The 19,716-nt window shown below is 33.6% G+C and overlaps 2 protein-coding genes across 13 annotated transcripts in view; one reads left to right on the forward strand and one right to left on the reverse strand.

Moving 5' to 3' along the window:
• Positions 1–16,468, forward strand: part of LOC119067177 (cAMP-specific 3',5'-cyclic phosphodiesterase) — a 224,503-nt gene extending 208,035 nt beyond the window's left edge. For all 12 annotated transcript variants that reach the window (XM_037169997.1, XM_037169998.1, XM_037170000.1 and 9 more), the window contains 7 exons: positions 11,487–11,809; positions 11,887–12,151; positions 12,311–12,425; positions 12,516–12,678; positions 12,748–12,993; positions 13,075–13,188; positions 13,794–16,468. In XM_037169997.1, the coding sequence (XP_037025892.1) occupies positions 11,487–11,809; positions 11,887–12,151; positions 12,311–12,425; positions 12,516–12,678; positions 12,748–12,993; positions 13,075–13,188; positions 13,794–13,901 (1,334 nt within the window). In that variant the 3' untranslated portion in view covers positions 13,902–16,468. The remainder of the gene's footprint in view (positions 1–11,486; positions 11,810–11,886; positions 12,152–12,310; positions 12,426–12,515; positions 12,679–12,747; positions 12,994–13,074; positions 13,189–13,793) is intronic.
• Positions 3,312–6,778, reverse strand: LOC119067179. The gene is made up of 2 exons (XM_037170004.1): positions 6,362–6,778; positions 3,312–3,607 (listed from the first exon to the last, which is right to left on the reverse strand). Exons 1-2 carry the CDS (start codon positions 6,650–6,652, stop codon positions 3,347–3,349), a joined length of 552 nt encoding a protein of 183 aa, XP_037025899.1. The 5' UTR covers positions 6,653–6,778; the 3' UTR covers positions 3,312–3,346.
• Positions 16,469–19,716: the final 3,248 nt, after the last annotated feature.

A 19,716-nucleotide genomic window follows, 5' to 3' on the forward strand; every position in this document is an offset into this window, starting at 1 on the left:
AGCTTTATGGATGGACTGGGGAAATGGGAACCAGTAGTAATGTTTCACATAATGATGGGATGTTTCCATGCAAAATTCGTTGAAACGTTCTACGTTCAGCGGAAACTGACAGGAAAGAGCTATAAGAATTGTTCTAATATTTCTTATTAATTTCTCATTCACATTTAGAATTTTCGAAAGTAATTTTGGATCTGAAAAAGCTTTCCGGCAGACATTCCCGTTGTTTGAATTTCCAGTTCCCCTTGTCGACGGAAAATCCACCCTAAGACCCAGTTTTTCAGTGAATCTTTTTTGTACCAATGCTTTACGTTTTTTGCCTTTGTTCTTGAGTGCCGTTCCACGTAGCTGCCACTTGTTTATTTTATATCTATATGACAGGTGAAGAAGCCACTCGAAAGAACGAATCCATAAATGCAAAACGCTAAGTCCATAATCCAAGAATTCTTCTTTCTTTGGTTTGAAGCGTATTTCCACATTTTCCAAGTTATTGAATTGAGTTGGAGTCGCGTCACAGATGGAGCAGCGTTGCATAGACTTTGTTTTTGTGACTGTTGCCAGGACCTTCCCATCTATCATAGTCATATGTAGTTGATACACAACCCTAATCCGGACACCTGCTACCGTGGCTATGAATGGAGTTAGCGCCGCTATCTCCTTTCGAACGAACTCAACCTCCTGTAAAGTAAATATCACTGTCTCCTTGGCAAAATGCAAACGCAATGGCCTGCACCAGCGAGGAGACTGAGGGGTCATATTATTCCAAATTATCGTATTACCATCATCTACTTCCGTTAGTCGAAGAGGAACAAGAGTTGTTGCGAAGAAATTGGCGTCGCTTTTTCCGGTGGATTCAACGTTGACGTACTTTTGGTTGTACTGCGAATGATCTGCAGATCCGTCACAGCCCCATTTAACCTGCAACTTTAACGTTACAGTATTATTGTTATCGACGTTCAATCTCTCAATAACTTCCTTTTGCAACAGCAACAAACGGGAGACAGTGTGATCTAATAATGCTTGTAGCGGCAAAGTGGCAGATGTATCACTTAACTGACACAATACAGGTGGTCGACATTCTTTTTTCGTCTCAGCGATTTTATTGTAGGCTGGAAATATATTTGATCCATTCTCCTTCGAAATAGCCCTGGTGTTCGTGTATTGAGCTGTGGTGAGGCCGTTGTCCAAAAGATATGTTAATCCACGCAAAGGACTTATTTTTGTGGGCTCAACCAACGAATTTTCTACCTGAAGTAGACTCAATATTTTCGTTGCCTTTCCGTGATCCTTATACAGCAGTTTTAACACGTACGCCAAATCCATTTCGTTGGATTTCTGAGCGGCTTTTACTGATGCGAGTATAAGTTGGTCGACCTCACAAGCACTGAATTCCTCGGCTCTACGATTTTTCTGTCGGTCCGAAAGTGCAACAAAATTCTTCTTCTGGTGAGTGTTTTCCCGCTGTAGATTATCTACTGACATAATTGATGGTGGAAGCTAAAAGTTAAAAATAAATTACAGTCAAGAAGAGATGTAGTTGTCCACTAATGACGCCAGCCAGAGTAAAATAGATTTTCCCTAGAGATAGTTATAAACGCGACAATATCGTTCTTAACAGATAAATTAATTTGGAAGATTTAAGTTTCGCTCATACGATCTTATCTGTCTTGTGCAACGAAACGTTTGCTTAGGAAAAGATATGAAATCATGTTTTGTATAGCTCGAAGCAGGTTAAATTTTTCAGGTCAGGATTCAGGTAACCTAAAATTTGTAATAGTACCCACAAGATTAGTAAGGATCGGAACAGGTCAATTCGACCTGGATCAGGTTCAGGCCAGGTCACGACCTGATATTGACTCGAACCTGTTTTGATGTTTTGGACCTGTCTGTAAACTGAAACCTGAAATGCTTGAGTAGGTTGACCTGTTCCAGTTGGGTTCAGGCTTACCTAGTGGGTTTGAAATTTTTCTGACTTTTTGTCGAAAAAGAAGCTGACCTGGAGTTGACGCACAGGTCAACCCAGTCAACCTGATTTTTTCAGGTAAGGTTCAGGTTGAATTTTAGTCGACCAGAACCTGAACTAAAAAAATCAGGTCAGTGAGTTTCTGGTTCAGATTCGACATAAAAAAACATTCCGATTGATTAATCTTGAAACGATACTGCTGCATCTTTCGTCTCACTTAAACGTTTCGTTGCACTCGTGTTTTGTCTCATATACACGAGTGTATAACGCTCATAATATTCCCCGGTATCTTAATGTATAAATTTGCTGCATAATTTGATATTATTTTCAGGCTTCGACCTGACGTGTTACAAACATAAAGGTAAACGTATAATTCACTCGTACTGCGGTTTAAAGTTTATAAGTTTCTGGGTAGGGGAACCGTTAGAAATTTACAGAGGTTATCAATTTTGCAATTTTGCAATCCAGATGAATTTTAAGCCATATAAAACATTTGCGTAGAAAGTATATGCAATTAGCTGTCCCATGACACCCTACACGACCATGTACTTTTTGTGTCAATATACCTCAATAAGAAGGGTTCATATTATGTTTAGTTTATGGTTTTGAATCATCTCCCACAACACAACTCAAAGCTTCGATTTCGGTAAAAATAGTTTTCGCTTCTCGGTCGGTACAATAACGTTTTGGGCACTAACATCTACTACCCACGAGATGTAATAACAAGGATAGCTATTTATGAATTAGTGTATTGATTGATATACAGAAACACAGTAGTAGAGATAGATATGTGTGGAGTTATAAATCTATTTTACTTTACTAGTGAGGTAATGTGGCCTTTCCCTCACTAGTGAAGACCCTTTCCTCGCTCGTAAAGTAAAACGCCATACTTTACACGTGAAATAATTTGATATCTCGTATCACGATGAGTAAAAGTACCTAGGGCCGAAGCCCTCGGATACTTTTACTCATCTGGATACGAGATATCAAATTACTTCACTGGTATAGTAATGTACTATTACTTTACTAGTGAGGTAATGTGGCTATTCCTTCACTAGTGAAAGCCTTTTCCCTCGCTCGTAAAGTAAAACGTTATACTGTACACGAGAAATCAAATTACTTCACTGGTATAGTAATGTACTATGAACTGTATTCACGGTAATTTGAATCATAAATGAATTGTATATATAAATATTGCGTACTCTCTCTACCCTTCTTATGTTTATGTTTTAAAAAAAATCCGGAGACTCTATATTTACTGTAGTGAGGCTCAACCAAACAAATCATTTGCAAACGAAAAGTAAAGACAAAACGAGAAACATTTTTTTTACTTTGCGCTGCGCTGGCTGTGATTTTATTTTCGTTTTCTTTTTATTTTTACAGACTTTATTGCTTTTTTTCTTTTAAGAGGTTTCGCAGTATAGTTGCTTTATTGTGGTCATGATACAGCAATCTCAACACGTACGACAAATCTAATTCGTTAGAACTCTGCGCTGCTTTGGACGATGCCAACAATAATTGATCCACATCAAAGCCATTCAAATCCTCGTCAACCCTTCGATTTTTCTGCCGGTCCGACAGTTGACCAAAACCTTTTTTATCACGTGTTGTTTCACGACTGTTTACTGATGTGATTGATGGTGGGAGCTAAAAAATTATTTAATAAAAAAAAAATTATATTTGCAATTTTATTATTTTAAAAATAAGGTTCGACTGAAGAAACAACATTATCAGACAGTAGTGCAATATTTAGACACTTTACTATTCATTTTAGAAAACATTTTAAGTTGAGTAACGCGTAATGAACATTGCAGGATTAAAGAATGTAAGATAATGTTTGTTTCTGTCAGACAAACCAATTTTGTTAAGAATCCGGCTTAGACTTAGTGAAATATTTTTGGTTAAGATTAAATGCTAAATCGACTATAATGACACATTTGTGGCCAAAAAAACGGAAATGTGGAAGACAATGAATTTATACAACATTGATTGTGTATATATTTAGTGACTGTAAACTGATAAACTTTCGAAACTAAATTTGCATCTTTGATTTGCGGTAAAAAATTGGTTGAAATGATTTTTTGGCCGAAAGTGTGAAACTAAGTTTTATGATTTTACGTGTTATAAAATATGCATTTACATTACCTAAACACGTAAAAAACAGTCCGGCGATTTTTTGAAAAATAATCCACCAAAATCAGACTTTTTTTGGGTCTCGGTTCCAAGATGTTCAAACATAATTCAGGTTTCTTTTATAAAACTCTAGGATTGTAATGTGGATTATAGCCAAATGTCCTATATTTATATCGACTTAGACAAATAGGTCCGATTTTGGTAGGCCGTTTTTCAAAAGAATCTTTTATTACGTACGTGAGTTCAAATTTTGACTTTGACTTTATATAACCCAAAGGGGAAAGAAAGAATTGGAACCACGTACGTAATGCACTAATGACTACCAACTACTGTATAGGTTCTTTGACATCTCAGTTGAACTGACTACTTAAGACACTGACTTGGATTAAATGAAATATTTGACTAAAGCAAAAATTTTGTTTTCCAAGTAAATGCCTAGAACCAGCACGAGCAGTATGAGATCTTATAATAAATGTATAAAATACCTTTATTTCAGCAAACTCGCCAAGTACACTGCATATATACATAATATAACTTCGCACAGAGCCACACACATTTCTCTATCGTTTTATTTCCTGAATATCAAGGGTTAATTTTTCATTTCCAATTACAACACTCACACACTACTGAACATTCATTGAAATGCAGCTTCATACTACATACATACGATAATGATATTGGTTCGTTGCTAAAGCGTCGTTGCGTAAAAAATGTAGAAATATTAGAACCACCTTAAGAGGCACCGGCACTTAGCTGAAATTGTAGCCTACATTTGAGTGTTTCGTATTTCTTTTTTGTTAATATCTTTTCATCAGATTCCTTTTTGAAAAATGTACGACCGCAATTCGACCACGAATCTGTTAGCTTTAAATAAAAATTTGTTTTGGTTGTAGTCGTTTGACCAGCTCTGAGAAAAGTGAGCAGTTTATGAAAACTTCATAAACTGCTCATTGTTCTCAGAGCTGGTCAAATTGCTGCAACCAAATCTATTTTCTGTTGAAAGCTAACACATTCGTGGTCGGAATTGCGGTCGTAAATTTTTGGATTTTTGAATTAAAAGGATTCTGGTGGAAAGATATCATCAAAAGTAAACTAAAATTCCGTATTTATAAAAAAAATGCCCAAATGTATGCTTTTCAGCAAAGTACCGGTGCCTCTTAAGGGTAGTCTAGATACTTGTTTGACTAAAACGATTTTTATGAGTACGTACTATTATAATTAGTGTCATAAGTCCGAAAGAGTTATATTGCAACTTTAAAATTGGTGTCACGATTTTTGAACAATCGACGAATTAAGGAATTTTTTTAACCTTACTCACAATTAATGTCAAACAATAAACACAAATTTTCTGGTGTCTTTTGGGTAAATTTGTTTGTATTTTCGATTGATGTAGTTTAATATCCTCCACCAATCGAAAATAGAATATGAAGGATAGACAAAATTTGCGTTAATATGGATATTTGCAATTTTCGAGCTTAGAAAATGAACAAAAATAAAGTTGCCAACAAACAAACATTTATAACAAATTTTATGGTGCAACAACAACGTTTTTCATACAGCCCAGCCTCATATATATGCTTTTAACATGTGGATATCGAATGTGGAACAAGTTTAATTATAAACATTGAATGGATATCTTCTTCCAAAATGTAGTATTTCGTCCACACGAAACACTTTATTTAATAATTTGTTTTCAATTATTTTTGTCAACTTTGCATATTTTTTAAATTATTTCACAAAATTCATTGAGGGGAAATAGTTAAGTAGTAGTTATTTGTGTATCTGTTTTAGACGATTAATTTTAGGCAATTTCGCGAACTGTAGCCCGAACGAAGTGAGCCGGGCCGGGCCAAAAACCCGAGTCTCAAAACTCCCTCATTTTCGGCCCCAACACATGAAAAAAATTAAAGGATTCTCAAATTCGATCGATAAGTATTAGGCACTGAATGTTTGCTATATACGGTAAAATTTGTATTACACTGACTTCGTACAGGCCTAAAAATTAATTGCGGAAATATATCAGCTTCTTCAAAAAGCGAATTATTGTCAAACGATCACTAGTCAGTCAAAATGTTTAACTTTCTATTACTGCAACCGACAATATGACTACAAAATCAATTTGATAAAAGAAAAAAACAAAAAGCCTACATTATAGGTAATCATAACGATAAAACAAAGCTAACCATTCACTCTACACATCTGAAATTGTTCGCTGACGTCATTAATGAACAAAAAAGTTTTGGAAAAATTTATCCACGAGTACGCTACCTTCAGATCCAGGTGAATCCATTTCTCGTGCTGTTGCTCGAACTCTGCTACGGATTTGCATTTGGATGCTCGCCACTTTTTGAAAAAAGTTATTTCAAAAGAAGCAACCTTATTCCTTACGACATCTTGTAAATATTCAGACAGGTCACGATTCGGTGTATTGTGCACAACAAATTGGAACGCTTTCTCAATTCTCTCGTTTCGTTGCGCAATCAATTTTTCGTCCGCCATGAAGAACTTCCGTAGAATGTTTTTGTATGTTAAATCAATCGGACTTGTTGTGTACTCCATATTCACTCGAAAGCACACGTAAAACGTAAAACACAAAATTTCTAAACGAAAAGTATTGAAAAATACTATTTTAGAAAATATTTAGCGACTGATCGCACCGGTCGGTCGAATCGTTGCGTTTAAAGTGAATCAAACGAAAAGGTTGCTGCTATGATGTGTCATAATGAAAGAGAAGAAAGATGGTCACAACACATAGCCTTTTCTCTTACGACGCGACACGACGAAGAAACACAGTATCATTTGAGCGGGATTAGGCAAAAACAAGAATATTGAAACACAAGAAATTAATGGTTATTTTATGACATCATCGAGTGCAAAGTACTTGATTAGGCTCTAGATGTGTAATTATAATACACAAGGCCGTACGCCGTTTGTCATAATATACTTCAAGTGTACCGAAGCTCCTCAACATCTAGCTTTGGACAACATATAGAGTACCTTGCACCGAAATTCATTTAACGATTAATGCAACAGAGGAATCTAAAGTTTGCAAATTATGATACTGAGTTACATAAATTGATTGAGTGTATGAGTATGAGCCTTTCAACATATTGCATATTAATGTTAAAGCTTCTTTGCCCAAATGCACCCGAAAGCTCTGATACTGTGAAAGCGTTTTTTGGTATTATATGGGCAAGTTATGTTTAGCAAATACAAATAATATGAAATAGATGACAGCTCGATTAAGTTGGCTAAACAAGATCGTGCATAAGATAACGAGTAAAGGCATAGCACTGCTCCTAGCATGATCACTCACAAAGCTATCATCTTATGCAAACTAAAAACATCGCAGAATATACGTATAGGTTACAACTTTTATGTCAACTGATTAGTGAAAGGCACAACCACTATATTGAAATATACTGAATTTTAAACGGTTGACATTAAAATAACTCTCCTACAAGCTATAAATAAAGTCACCAACTCACCAGATTTCCTAGGAAAGTATATGGAAACAAACTCAAAAGCCTTCTGGGTATGTGTATTAATTTTTCATTTCACATCAAATGAACCGCGGCACACAACACTACATTGACTCATGTATTGAGCCTCAACAAATTACTTCCATAAAAATTCCTTAAAACTAGTCAGGAGCACCGTTTGTTGTTGGCCGAAATTCTATTAAGTCGTCATCAGAATAATGGAATAATTGGCATCTGTAATATACTCTATTGATTAAAGCGTTAACGTTTTACAGGCAAGACCCCATGCCAAGCTTTATTAGAAAATTGGTTACTGACATTGATTTTAGACAAAATTGGCATCCGGTCCTCAATTAATAAAAGCCTTAACCGACCTTTATTTTCCGGTCGGTGTCAGATTTTTTTTTATCAATTATCAGCTTTTATAAAGTTTGGTTGAGTTGAATATTTGAGAAGAAATTCTTATTCTAATTACCATATTTTGTAAAAATACAAAGCAACTTCCGGTTTAGTGGCGACCATATTGATTTTTTTTATTTGCGCTCAATACATTCAGTAAACAATATGGAAAGTTTGCAGAACACAGTTTTCCTCTACTTAGCATATTTTGCAAAATACTGACCAACTTCCGGTTTAGTGTCGGCAGAATTTTTTATTTGCTCAATATGTTCAGTTGACAATAAAGAACAAATCCCTAGAACAAAGTTGTCCTCTAATTAGCGTATTTTGTAATATATTGACCAACTTCCGGTTTAGCGGCGGCCATTTCGAATTTTTTATTTGCTCAATATGTTCAGTTGACAATAAAGAACAAATCCCTAGAACAAAGTTGTCCTCTAATTAGCGTATTTTGTAATATATTGACCAACTTCCGGTTTAGCGGCGGCCATTTCGAATTTTTTATTTGCTCAATATATTCAGCTAACAATAAAGAACAGATCACCAGAACAAAGTTTTCCTCTAATTAGCGTATTTTGTAATATATTGACCAACTTCCGGTTTAGCGGCGGCCATTTTGATTTTTTTATTTGCTCAATATATTCAGCTAACAATAAAGAACAGATCACTAGAACAAAGTTTTCATCTAATTAGCGTATTTTGTAATATATTGACCAACTTCCGGTTTAGCGGCGGCCATTTTGAATTTTTTATTTGCTCAATATATTCAGCTAACAATAAAGAACAGATCACTAGAACAAAGTTTTCATCTAATTAACGTATTTTGTAATATATTGACCAACTTCCGGTTTAGCGGCGGCCATTTTGAATTTTTTATTTGCTCAATATATTCAGCTAATAATAAAGAAGAGATCACCAGAACAAAGTTTTACTCTAATTAGCATATTTTGTGAAATACAAACCAACTTCCGGTTTAGTGGCGGCCATATTGAATTTCCAATTTGAGCAATATATTCTACTAACAATATGACGCAACTCTCTAGAACAAAGTTTTTCTGTAAATGTCATATTTTGGGAGATATTCCTTTCGCCGATAAAAAAGATTTCTGTTACAATGTGCTGTGGGATCTACTCTCAGTTGGCATACAAAATATGTTACTTAATCACCGCCATTTTTCAGTACCTGAAGTTTAACTAAAAGTTGGTATAGAAATTTCAGAAAAGACACTTTGCGATAACTGCACTCGCGTCTGCGTAACTTTCTCATATAAAACATAGAGAACAATTTTTTTTTTCGATTTCAGTTACATCTAATTTACATACTGCCAGGTTTTTGTTAAAAATTCTTCAATTCTGTCGTAGATGTTTGCAAATATTATGGCCGCCTTTGAGGCCTGTTATTGAAGAAATTTTAAATTCTATGCGATCTTCTCGGAGACGAACTATGTAGACTACTGTCGACAATGAGAAAACGTTTTTCAGCTGGATTCTAGGCTTGCTACAATACATGCACACTATGTACCTTCATCCATACTTTTCATTTCCTCTGTGAACTTCCAGTGTTCTCGTCGACTTCCTCAAAATTCCTCATATTCATATTCTGTGTAACACTTCCTAAACGACACGTAGTGTTAGACGAGTCCAGATTAACTTAAGAGATAAAATGTAAGAAAAATGCATTTGAAAATTGCACCCTCTGGGCGAAAAGTAAGAACTCCACCGTAATCGTCTGCATGGTATTAATGGCTTCGGGGTGTTATTAACGAACCAGGAAGGACAATAGAAACATAAAAAAAATTAAACGTAGGTTGTTGTTACACACGACGACTTTCAAATAGTATTTTTGTATGTGTCTACTATATGACGAACTTATACATGCGGTCAGGAAATGTTTAGTCAAACCAGTTAAACAAAAGGAACAGAATAACAACAACATGCACAAACTTATCCCCAAGGTAGTTTAAATAATTTTCGTTTGCCCCTAATTTTATCCTTCGAATCCATTTAGTTAATCAATCAATTTGGATCCTGTTACGACTGTTAAATCATGTCTATTTACAAGACTTAAGAACTTGACTATAAATAGCGCATCGAATGTCTAATCACTAATTGCATTGAAATTGTTTGAAATTGGAATTCTCTTCCCTACTATCGTATATTACAATCGATTAATTTAGGTTTCCCGTACAAGCCCGAGTACAAACCATCATTCTTACGTAATACTTTTAGAGTGGCCATGAGTGCAATTGGAGCTTTAGCAGTTAACGTAATTTATTCAACCTCATGAGAGATAGGTTTCTGCCAGTAGACTGAAAGTTAATTAAAACAATTTTTAAGCATTCAAGTCAGGACATAATGCTTATAAGTAGTATCGTGCATTAGAGATTAGATGGTTCTTCTACCATTTGTTTGAATTGATCGTATAACAGACCATAATAATGCAAACTTCACTGTTTCCCTTATTTTCATGTTTGAAATTTCATTGAAAACACATGTTGTTTTGCTATCGTTCAATAAACAGTGTGAGCTGCGGGAAACGTACAGAATATCAGTTAGGTCGAAAACACAAGCGCAATTTTGCGTTGATGGGACCGACGATTATGCTGTGTTTTCCATTGGAATCATATATTCAACACAATGGGAACAATGGAAAATGCAGCATAATTGTCGAATCCATTATCGCAAAATTGCTCGTATTTTTTCAGCCTTAGAATGTATTATATAGACTTTAATATAGACTTTATTAATAATGTTTCATCTAATACCTAATAGTCATGTCTTAGGTTAATTTGTCCTTGTACATACAATTTCAGTTCAAAAAGCAATTGCATTTTAAATTAAATAATTGTCGCTCAAATTGTTGATTCTTATAATAATATGTAGCCAAAATTGTCCCCAACACAAACGTTACCTTGGGTCAACAACATATATCGCCAATAATCTATTCAAATTCATTTTGGTCTGTATGCATCATTTGGCATCGTTATTGATTGCATAAATAAATAGATTTTATGGTTCGTTGGACTTCGACCACCAATTTAACATAATTTGAATGACTGATACAGTTTTTGTTAATTAATTTAATGTGTTATCGTGATATGGGTTTCGTTAAGAAGGTGTTAAGGGTTAAGTTACTGTGTTCCAACAGTCGCGGATCCATTATTTTATAGAATCTTTTGAAATCGATGTCACTCTTACGCAGGGCCTATTTTTGAAAAATTTCTAAAATTTACTAAAAAATTAATTTTTTGAAAATAGTCTCTGATTCTACTCGAGTATCTATCTCTCAAGCTCTGGGACTGTAAATGAAAGGAATAACATGACACAATTCCAGTTCAAAAGCGAAGTTGCAGTAAACAGTACAGTACCGATGCCGATTGCCGAAGCTAAATGTTTTTTAATTCGAACACAAATTTACCATCTATTAGGAGATCCCCTAACAGCCTCCCTATTGTCTTCAAACAATCTACTAACGTACAACCATTGATAAATGTATTTTCTCTCTGTTGCAGATAAACAACAAGAGTTCGATTTACCATCGTTGCGTATCGACGAGAATGAAATTGCTACTCAACAAGCTCAACAACGTAGTCGTTCGCCACGAGGCGTTGGCGGTGGTCCGCCAATGTCTCAAATATCAGGCGTTAAGCGGCCATTATCACACACAAACTCATTTACTGGTGAACGTTTACCCACGCATGGTGTGGAAACGCCGCATGAAAATGCATTAGGAACTTATTTGGGAGAAATCGACACATGGGGCATAGACATATTTAAAATTGGAGATCTTAGTTTATCGAGACCATTGACCTGTGTCGCCTTTACCGTGTTTCAGGTAAAAATGTGAATTTTGAACACAAAAAAAAACTGGACAAAAGGTCTAAAGATTTCAATCGTTTTCGCCCCATACAGAGTAGAGATTTATTAAACGCTTTAATGATACCACCGAAAACATTCATTACATTTATGGCTACTCTTGAAGATCATTACGTCAAAGACAATCCTTTTCACAATTCATTACATGCGGCCGATGTGGCCCAAAGTACGAATGTTCTATTAAATACTCCAGCTTTGGAAGGTGTCTTTACACCATTGGAAGTTGGCGGAGCGTTGTTTGCAGCTTGTATACATGACGTCGATCATCCTGGTTTAACCAATCAATTTTTGATAAATTCAAGTAAGTAATGGAGCAAGTAGTGAACTCGCAATTTACTCTCTTCTACTTTCCGGTTTCTGTAAAAGAAAATCCTTCAGTATGAGTGGACACCTACAAGCTATATATCATCTGATGTCCTTTGTAATTAATTTTTATTTTTTTTTCAATCAATAATTTCAGGCTCGGAATTAGCATTAATGTATAACGATGAATCTGTTTTGGAAAATCACCATTTAGCTGTTGCCTTTAAATTACTCCAAAATACAGGATGTGATATATTTTGTAATATACAGAAGTGAGTCATGTCGTTGCGAATTTTGTTTTCGTTAAATCACGACCGAAATAAATTGTAACGAATTATTTATTTTTTGCTTATTTATTACAGAAAACAACGTCAAACGTTGCGAAAAATGGTGATCGATATTGTACTGTCGACAGACATGTCGAAGCATATGAGCTTATTAGCCGATTTGAAGACTATGGTTGAGACTAAAAAGGTTGCCGGTTCTGGTGTGCTATTATTAGATAATTATACGGATCGAATTCAAGTTAGTTGATTTGCCAATTGCATCCATGACACGACCATCAATTCTAATTCCATTTGACCATATTCACAGGTCTTAGAAAATCTTGTACATTGTGCTGATCTTAGTAATCCAACAAAACCGTTACCATTATACAAAAGTTGGATCAGTTTATTGATGGAGGAATTCTTTCAACAAGGCGACAAAGAACGCGAAATGGGTTTGGACATTAGTCCAATGTGCGATCGTCATAATGCTACAATTGAAAAGTCTCAAGTGGGATTCATCGATTATATTGTACATCCGTTGTGGGAAACATGGGCCGATCTTGTACATCCGGTATGTTTTCGAATCAAAACTTGAATCGATCGAAAACAAATTCTAATTTTTTATTTTGTCTTTGTGGGATTTTGTTAATAGGACGCACAAGATATTTTAGATACACTGGAAGAGAATCGCGATTACTATCAAAGTATGATACCGCCGTCGCCACCCACGGGTGATGACGATGGTGACGAAAGGATTCGTTTTCAGGTATGTTAAAAAAAATAAAAACAAACAAAAACTCCACTAACAAACCAAAATCTAAAAAAAACCGAATGAACCAACCATCCTTTAAAAGTAGAATTTCCACCAACACTTATACTTTGAATGAATCAAATGTATAAGCCGAACCATATTTATATAACTGGTGACATTCTACCATCTATAACATTTCTTTGAAGAAAGAAAAAGAATTTCCCCAACTAAAGAACTGTGTGTGTTTTTTGTGCGTTTTCGAATATATTACGATAAACAAAACTAGAATAGAACTGAGATGTGATGGATTTACATGCTTTGATGTAAGGACAAAAAAAACAATTTAAAAATATAAAACATAGCACTGCCTGGCGCTATTTTAGAACTATAACCTAAAAATAATATCAATGATCCACATATAGAAAATGAATGTGTACTAATCGCAATAGAGGCTAAACTAAAAAAAACAAAAAAAAAAACTTGGAACAGAAAAAGTAAAATTTTGTAGCAACCAAAGCAACAGAAAAAGAAATGGAAAACCTGTTTTTTCAGTAGAGATTTGATTTTTATAATTTCGAATTTTCAATTTATTTTATTTGTGTTTTTTTTCGGTTATAAAGGTAACCTTAGAAGAATCGGATAATGAAGGTGATCAAGACGATGATGATGATAAGGAAGACGGTCAGCCGTCAGTCAGTCAAAGCCAATCACATCCATCAGGAATGTGACGGAGAGTAGTGGGTTTATGCCGTAAGCTTTCAGAAAAAGCTCAAACATTTTGGTTAATCAGATGAATATTTCGGTTTTAATTTAAAGAAAGAGAGAGAGAGAGAATTTTTTTAGAAAACAAAATTGTTTGATTGAAAAAACAAAAAACTTTTGTTTTGGATAATCGTAAAAAATTAATATTTTTTTTTAGCAGTGACATAATTTCACATAAAATTAAAAGAAAAAATTGAAATTGCACAAATAAAAATGCTAAAAAAGGAAAATAAATATTGCAAAGAGAAATTAAATCTAAAATGTAAAAGTAAAAAAATGAAAAAAAATGTTTTAAAAAAAAATATGAAAAACAAAAAGATAATTCCTAATGAGTGTTTAAATGTACCTATAAATACAAGTAAAAGCAAGAAAATTGTCTAAATATTTAATTAAAAAAATGAATTCATAGAACTGACGATTTTTAGAAATAAAGAGAAATGAAAAATAAAGAAAAAAAAACTTTGTTAAAATTCGATTGTTTCGTATTTAAAAGAAAGAAAATTATAATAAAAATGCTGCTTAGTAAATCATAAAAGAATAATATAATTGGTAAACCAGAAATATAACAAAAAAAAACACAAAAAATTTTGACTTTGTGTGTGAGTGTGGCTTTATTCGTTTAGATTTCTCTTAAAAAAAAGAAGAAATGTCCGTGTTCTAACAATCGATAAAAAGAAAATTATTTGAATTTTTCGCTGAACAAAAAGAAAACCTTGTACGACTATTTACAATATATTATATATTATACAGAAATATTCAATGAAATTATAGTAAAACAAAAGTAAATTAAATACAAACAACAAAAACAACAGATAAGTCTGGAAACATATCGCCTCAGAGGACACAATTGATAGTGAATTTTACTGACTCTTGATTTCTGTACCGACGAACAGATTCGATTTATTATTTCTCATCAACTACGAAATCGAACCATCAAAATTGGGCTATTCAATAAAACGCCTAGTTATAAGCTGAACTGGACAGGCCAAAAGCGTTAAATGAATGGAGTTGAAGTTGTCTCATAACCTATTTTTGTACGAAAATATTTTCTTGGTTTTTCTTTTTGAGAAAGTTTTCAAAAATTGTCGAGAAAAATCCGTGAAATTCAAGAAAATATTTTCTCAAAAATAAGCTTTCTGCTTGTCTACTCTAATCGATCAATTATTTTGGCCATCTGTTAAGCTCAGCTTATCGCTAGTTTTGACGTATTTGAAATGTCTTATGTACCACTACCCAATCGAATATAGAGTGGTAGAGGAGTGTGATTTCTGACTACTTTACTTCAACTGATATCGCAGTCACGCACGTCAAAATACAAGAAATGACAAACAGATAACCAGATAACTGAGCTGCGAACTCAATTTATCGTTCACAACGTAGGTGAGAGAAGAGTGATTTTCTTATTTCAGTTGAAACTTCGGACGGCTGGTTAATAAATAACTATTTTCATTCACAAATAATGGACAGCTGACCCCGAGATCAGTTAAATTTAACTGATTTTCGCTATTCCTTAACACTCTATGTTTGTTCACATCATATTTGCCCACTCAGAGTAATGCTTTTAATATCACTTCCGTTTGAGTGAGACACTATTCGAATTGATATTTTCAAAATGTTGGTCAACCATTTACAGTTCAGTACATCTTTCAGAGCGAATAAAAGTTCTTGATAAATAGTGGGTCACGCGATAAAATGAAGTTGCCACATAATTAATGGAGAAATTGAGTGAACCGATTGTAATTCTGCACTATCAAAGGTCCAAGGCGCTTAGAAGTAATTTTTGTCTATTTTTTATTTAAATTACCGTAACTCCTTGCGATATCAAGCGACAGTTCTTGAAACCCACCCTCCACCGTTTGCTTCTTATGCATTTTTCAAGGTTAAATATAGTTTGAAAGTTTTTACAATTTTCCGCGCAAAAGCCCAGTATTCAGCCGAGCTGGGAGGACGTGACCACACTTGCTATTTATAATTTTTAAATAATTTTTACTGAATTGAATGGAAAACATATTGAAAAATTGATGAAACGTAATTACAATTTGAAATGGACGACAATTTTTCTTGAATTTTTTAAAATTTTGTTTTGTATAAAGTTCGTTTCAGCAACTCGATGAACACTTGGCTTAAGTTGTGGATTCACAAAAATTGATTCTATATGTAATGTATGTGAAACATTTTCAACGGATCCATTTCGTAATACGCTGCCCATTTTATTCACCTCGACTTTTGTTGTTAAAAATTGTATTTTTAACTTTAATTTTAGTCGGTCGAAAGTGATGAATTGCATTGGACATCGTTAGTTGTTTTTGATTGTAATAAAACTCGAATTTACCAAAAATATTAGAGGTATAAGACAAGAATTTTAAAGTAAAAGTAAAAAAAAAATCGATTGCTTCAAATTTTGTTTCGTATTTCTTTTGGAATGTTCTGCCTTCTATCATACAAGCAAAAGTTTTACAATTTCTTTTTTCAATTTTTTTTTATTAATAAAATGAAAGGAAAGAACTTAATTTTGTTCGTAAAAATATTACACAGTGTAATTTACACTAAAAACAAAACAAAAAAATGAGTTTAACAATGGTGTGTGTATCAAGACTAATTTTAATTACAGAAAAAAGTCTACAAAAACAAATATAATGACGAAAAAAACAAGAAAACACAAAATAAAACTAAAAATAATTTAAAACGGTAAAATGTTTTATTATATTTTTTAAATGAAAAGTTAGTAAAGTTTTAAATGATAGAAACTAGTCATGCTGGCGTGATACGGTTTTTATTCAAAAAATAAGTTAAAAATATTTATTTAAAAAAAAATGTGGAAAAAACCCAGTTATACAGCTAGTAATCTTTGTTAAAATGAAAGAAGAGTAAAGAAACTAATAAAATTAATATTAAAATTGTCAACGAAAGGAAATCTGATTAAATTGTGGCACCACTGAATTTTTCAATATTTTTCTTAGTTTCTATATGGTTTTATATACTTGATGTATTGGTCGTTCTATTAAAAAAAGCTTGGCAGTTTACAAAAAAATCATTTCTTACCAAATATCAAATATATCCTATCTACCCGGTTACCTGACGTTCGTAAATAGTCGGAAAAAAATGGGTTCACCGAGCTTTATCGAGGAAAAATCCATATGACGATTCACTTGAATAGGATGGTCTATCAAGAAGTAGCTAATCCAAAGACTCGGTCTCAGGTATCCAAAATGTTCCCTTTTTTGCACAAAATTTTTTTGCTACTGATTGTAGTGGAATCGTAATTAGAATTTCGACTTCAATAGTACAATGTGCGATAGAAAATCGTTTTCTTTAATGACAAAAATTTGTCAATAAGTAGTATGACCGAAAAGTCAAGTAGAAACCAGTTTAGTCTATTTTTCTTTAACTTTCAAACGATCCGGTATGAAATATCACATTCAGGACTATGATATCAAATTCATATTACATAGTTGAGCTGCCACACTTCGTTTGCTCGATTTTATTTATCCGAAAACGGTTGTCCTTGTGTAGTAAATTTGAAAATTTGTCCGCAAATGTGTTCAACAGCCTTATAGCGTTCTTCTACGGTGAACTGTGCCATAAGAGAATTCCTCTGAAGTTGCATAAATATCTGTTATAAGCTTGCCTGCGTTTGCGGAACAGGTCCAAATGGCTGTTTTCAATCCCAAAAATGATCAATTTAACCGCGTGGTTAGTCTTCTTTTAATGTAATTAAGATGTACCTCGAGCACCAGACTCGATTTTCTAAATGTACTACATCTGTATCTGCCCCGTTGTGGTTGTTTGTGGAGTCTGGAATGACATTCAAATCTGAATTTTGTTAAAAACGACGGGCACAGCACATCGCAGTGTTCACATCTGTTACTCCTGTTGCTTACAAAACCCCTAAATGTTTGATTACAACAACTTTCACTTCAGTAGTTTTGACACTGATTGTGAGTTCACAATAAAACTGGATGTTATCGTTCACCAACCGTTTCTAAATGGTCGATTGATCCGATATTCAATGTATACGGGCATAACTAGTCTATTTAGGTCGGAGGTCTTTTTGCCATTGTGTTGGTTGGCAGGGATGAACAGTAAAACGTTAAAAAATAATAATATTTTCGTTGCACTTCTGTTTATCAAATGTGAACAGTATGGCAAAAAGACCTTATACTGATTATGAAATGAAAAGAATAAAAAAAAATTTTGGACATGAATGGTTGTGAATTTTTTTTTTATTGCGACTGGCCACATATTTATGAAGCTTTCCTTGAAAACTAAATTATTTAATTTAATAATCATAAAAATATAAATTTAATAAAATATTTTAGAATGAGAAATATTTATGTGAAAAGACTTTTCCGCTTAATAATATATTTAATAATAAAAATTAATCAATTGAAATGAGAATATTCGGTTTTTGAAATTAAAGGAAGAAACACGAAGCTGATTTTTTTGGCTGTTTTTTTTTCGTAAACACAATTTTCACATTACAACAAGAAAACACTACAAAAATTTAAGTTAAAAATGAAAAACAATAAAACAAAAAGAAACAATGGAAAAATACTACAGTCAGAGGCAGTCAATTTTCAGCATAAATTTGCTTCAGCTGTTTTTCAGCTGATCCACACATACAATCAAAACTGGTTTTCCTTGTTCATACGGTTGAAGCTGCTACACGCACGCGCATGATAGTGGTAAAACCGTATAAAGACGTATAAACGGTTGTGATTGTTTGTATGGATCAGCTGAAAAACAGCTGAAGCTAATTTATGCTGAAAATTGACTGCTTTCGACTGTAATTTTATTAATGAAATAAGGGCAGGATCCCTGAAAATAAAATATAAAAAAATGATTGAAAAAAATTAATTTAAATTATTCATTAATATTTAAAACATCAAATCTATAAACAATGAGAAAAACGTTCTTTTTAACTCAATACACATTTTGATTACACTCGTCAATTTGAGCAGCAAAGAAGGGCTGACTTTTATTAAGTTTTCTTTCTGATATACAGTGCTCGTAAACCTCTTTATTTGATTCTAGCTACAGGAGTGCTAAACTACACACAACGCCTAGCGCGTTGTCTTTCCAAATTTGTATTCCAATTCAAGATAGTTTGCGAATTAAATGTTAAATTAAATCAACCGTCGTAGCAGCATATATCCACTATTACTGAAATAGTAACACTGAACATTATAGTTTTGCTGTGCTCAGAAAATAAACCACTGTACATGATTTATAAGACAGTAACTGTAATTTGTTCATAGATGTCGAGGCTTCATATCGACGTCATTCAAAACAGAAATATTTTTCTTGACGATTCGTTTTTAAGACAATCTAATAAGCCATCTAATTTTTGGGAAATTGAATTCCAAAATTTATTTTCTGAATTTTTCCAGAATTATTCGGAATGGGGTACTTCCAGAAATTCTATCATGCATTTTCAATCTGCATTTTCAAAGTCATGGATGACACAAGTATTCTAAGGAATATTTGATGAATTATCCGCAGATAATTTGATTAAATTATTCTGAAATATTCGCAACAGCAGCTGATTCGTTACTATTAATGACTTAATACTTTCAACGAGCAATAATTGTCGAGGAAATTGTCAGAAACATTTTCCGTGCGAATCGTGTGTGGAGACAAACAGCCTATAAAGACACATTAAAATGTGAGGTTTCAGAAATTGTTGGAGCGAAAAGTTAGTGGTCAATGCGAACGACTACGTCAGATAAAGAGGTGAAGTGTAGCATTTCAAAGCCGGAACACTTAATAAAAGTGAGTTGG

The sequence above is a fragment of the Bradysia coprophila genome (assembly GCF_014529535.1).
Source record: "Bradysia coprophila strain Holo2 chromosome X unlocalized genomic scaffold, BU_Bcop_v1 contig_12, whole genome shotgun sequence".
In the NCBI taxonomy this organism is placed as follows: domain Eukaryota; kingdom Metazoa; phylum Arthropoda; class Insecta; order Diptera; family Sciaridae; genus Bradysia; species Bradysia coprophila.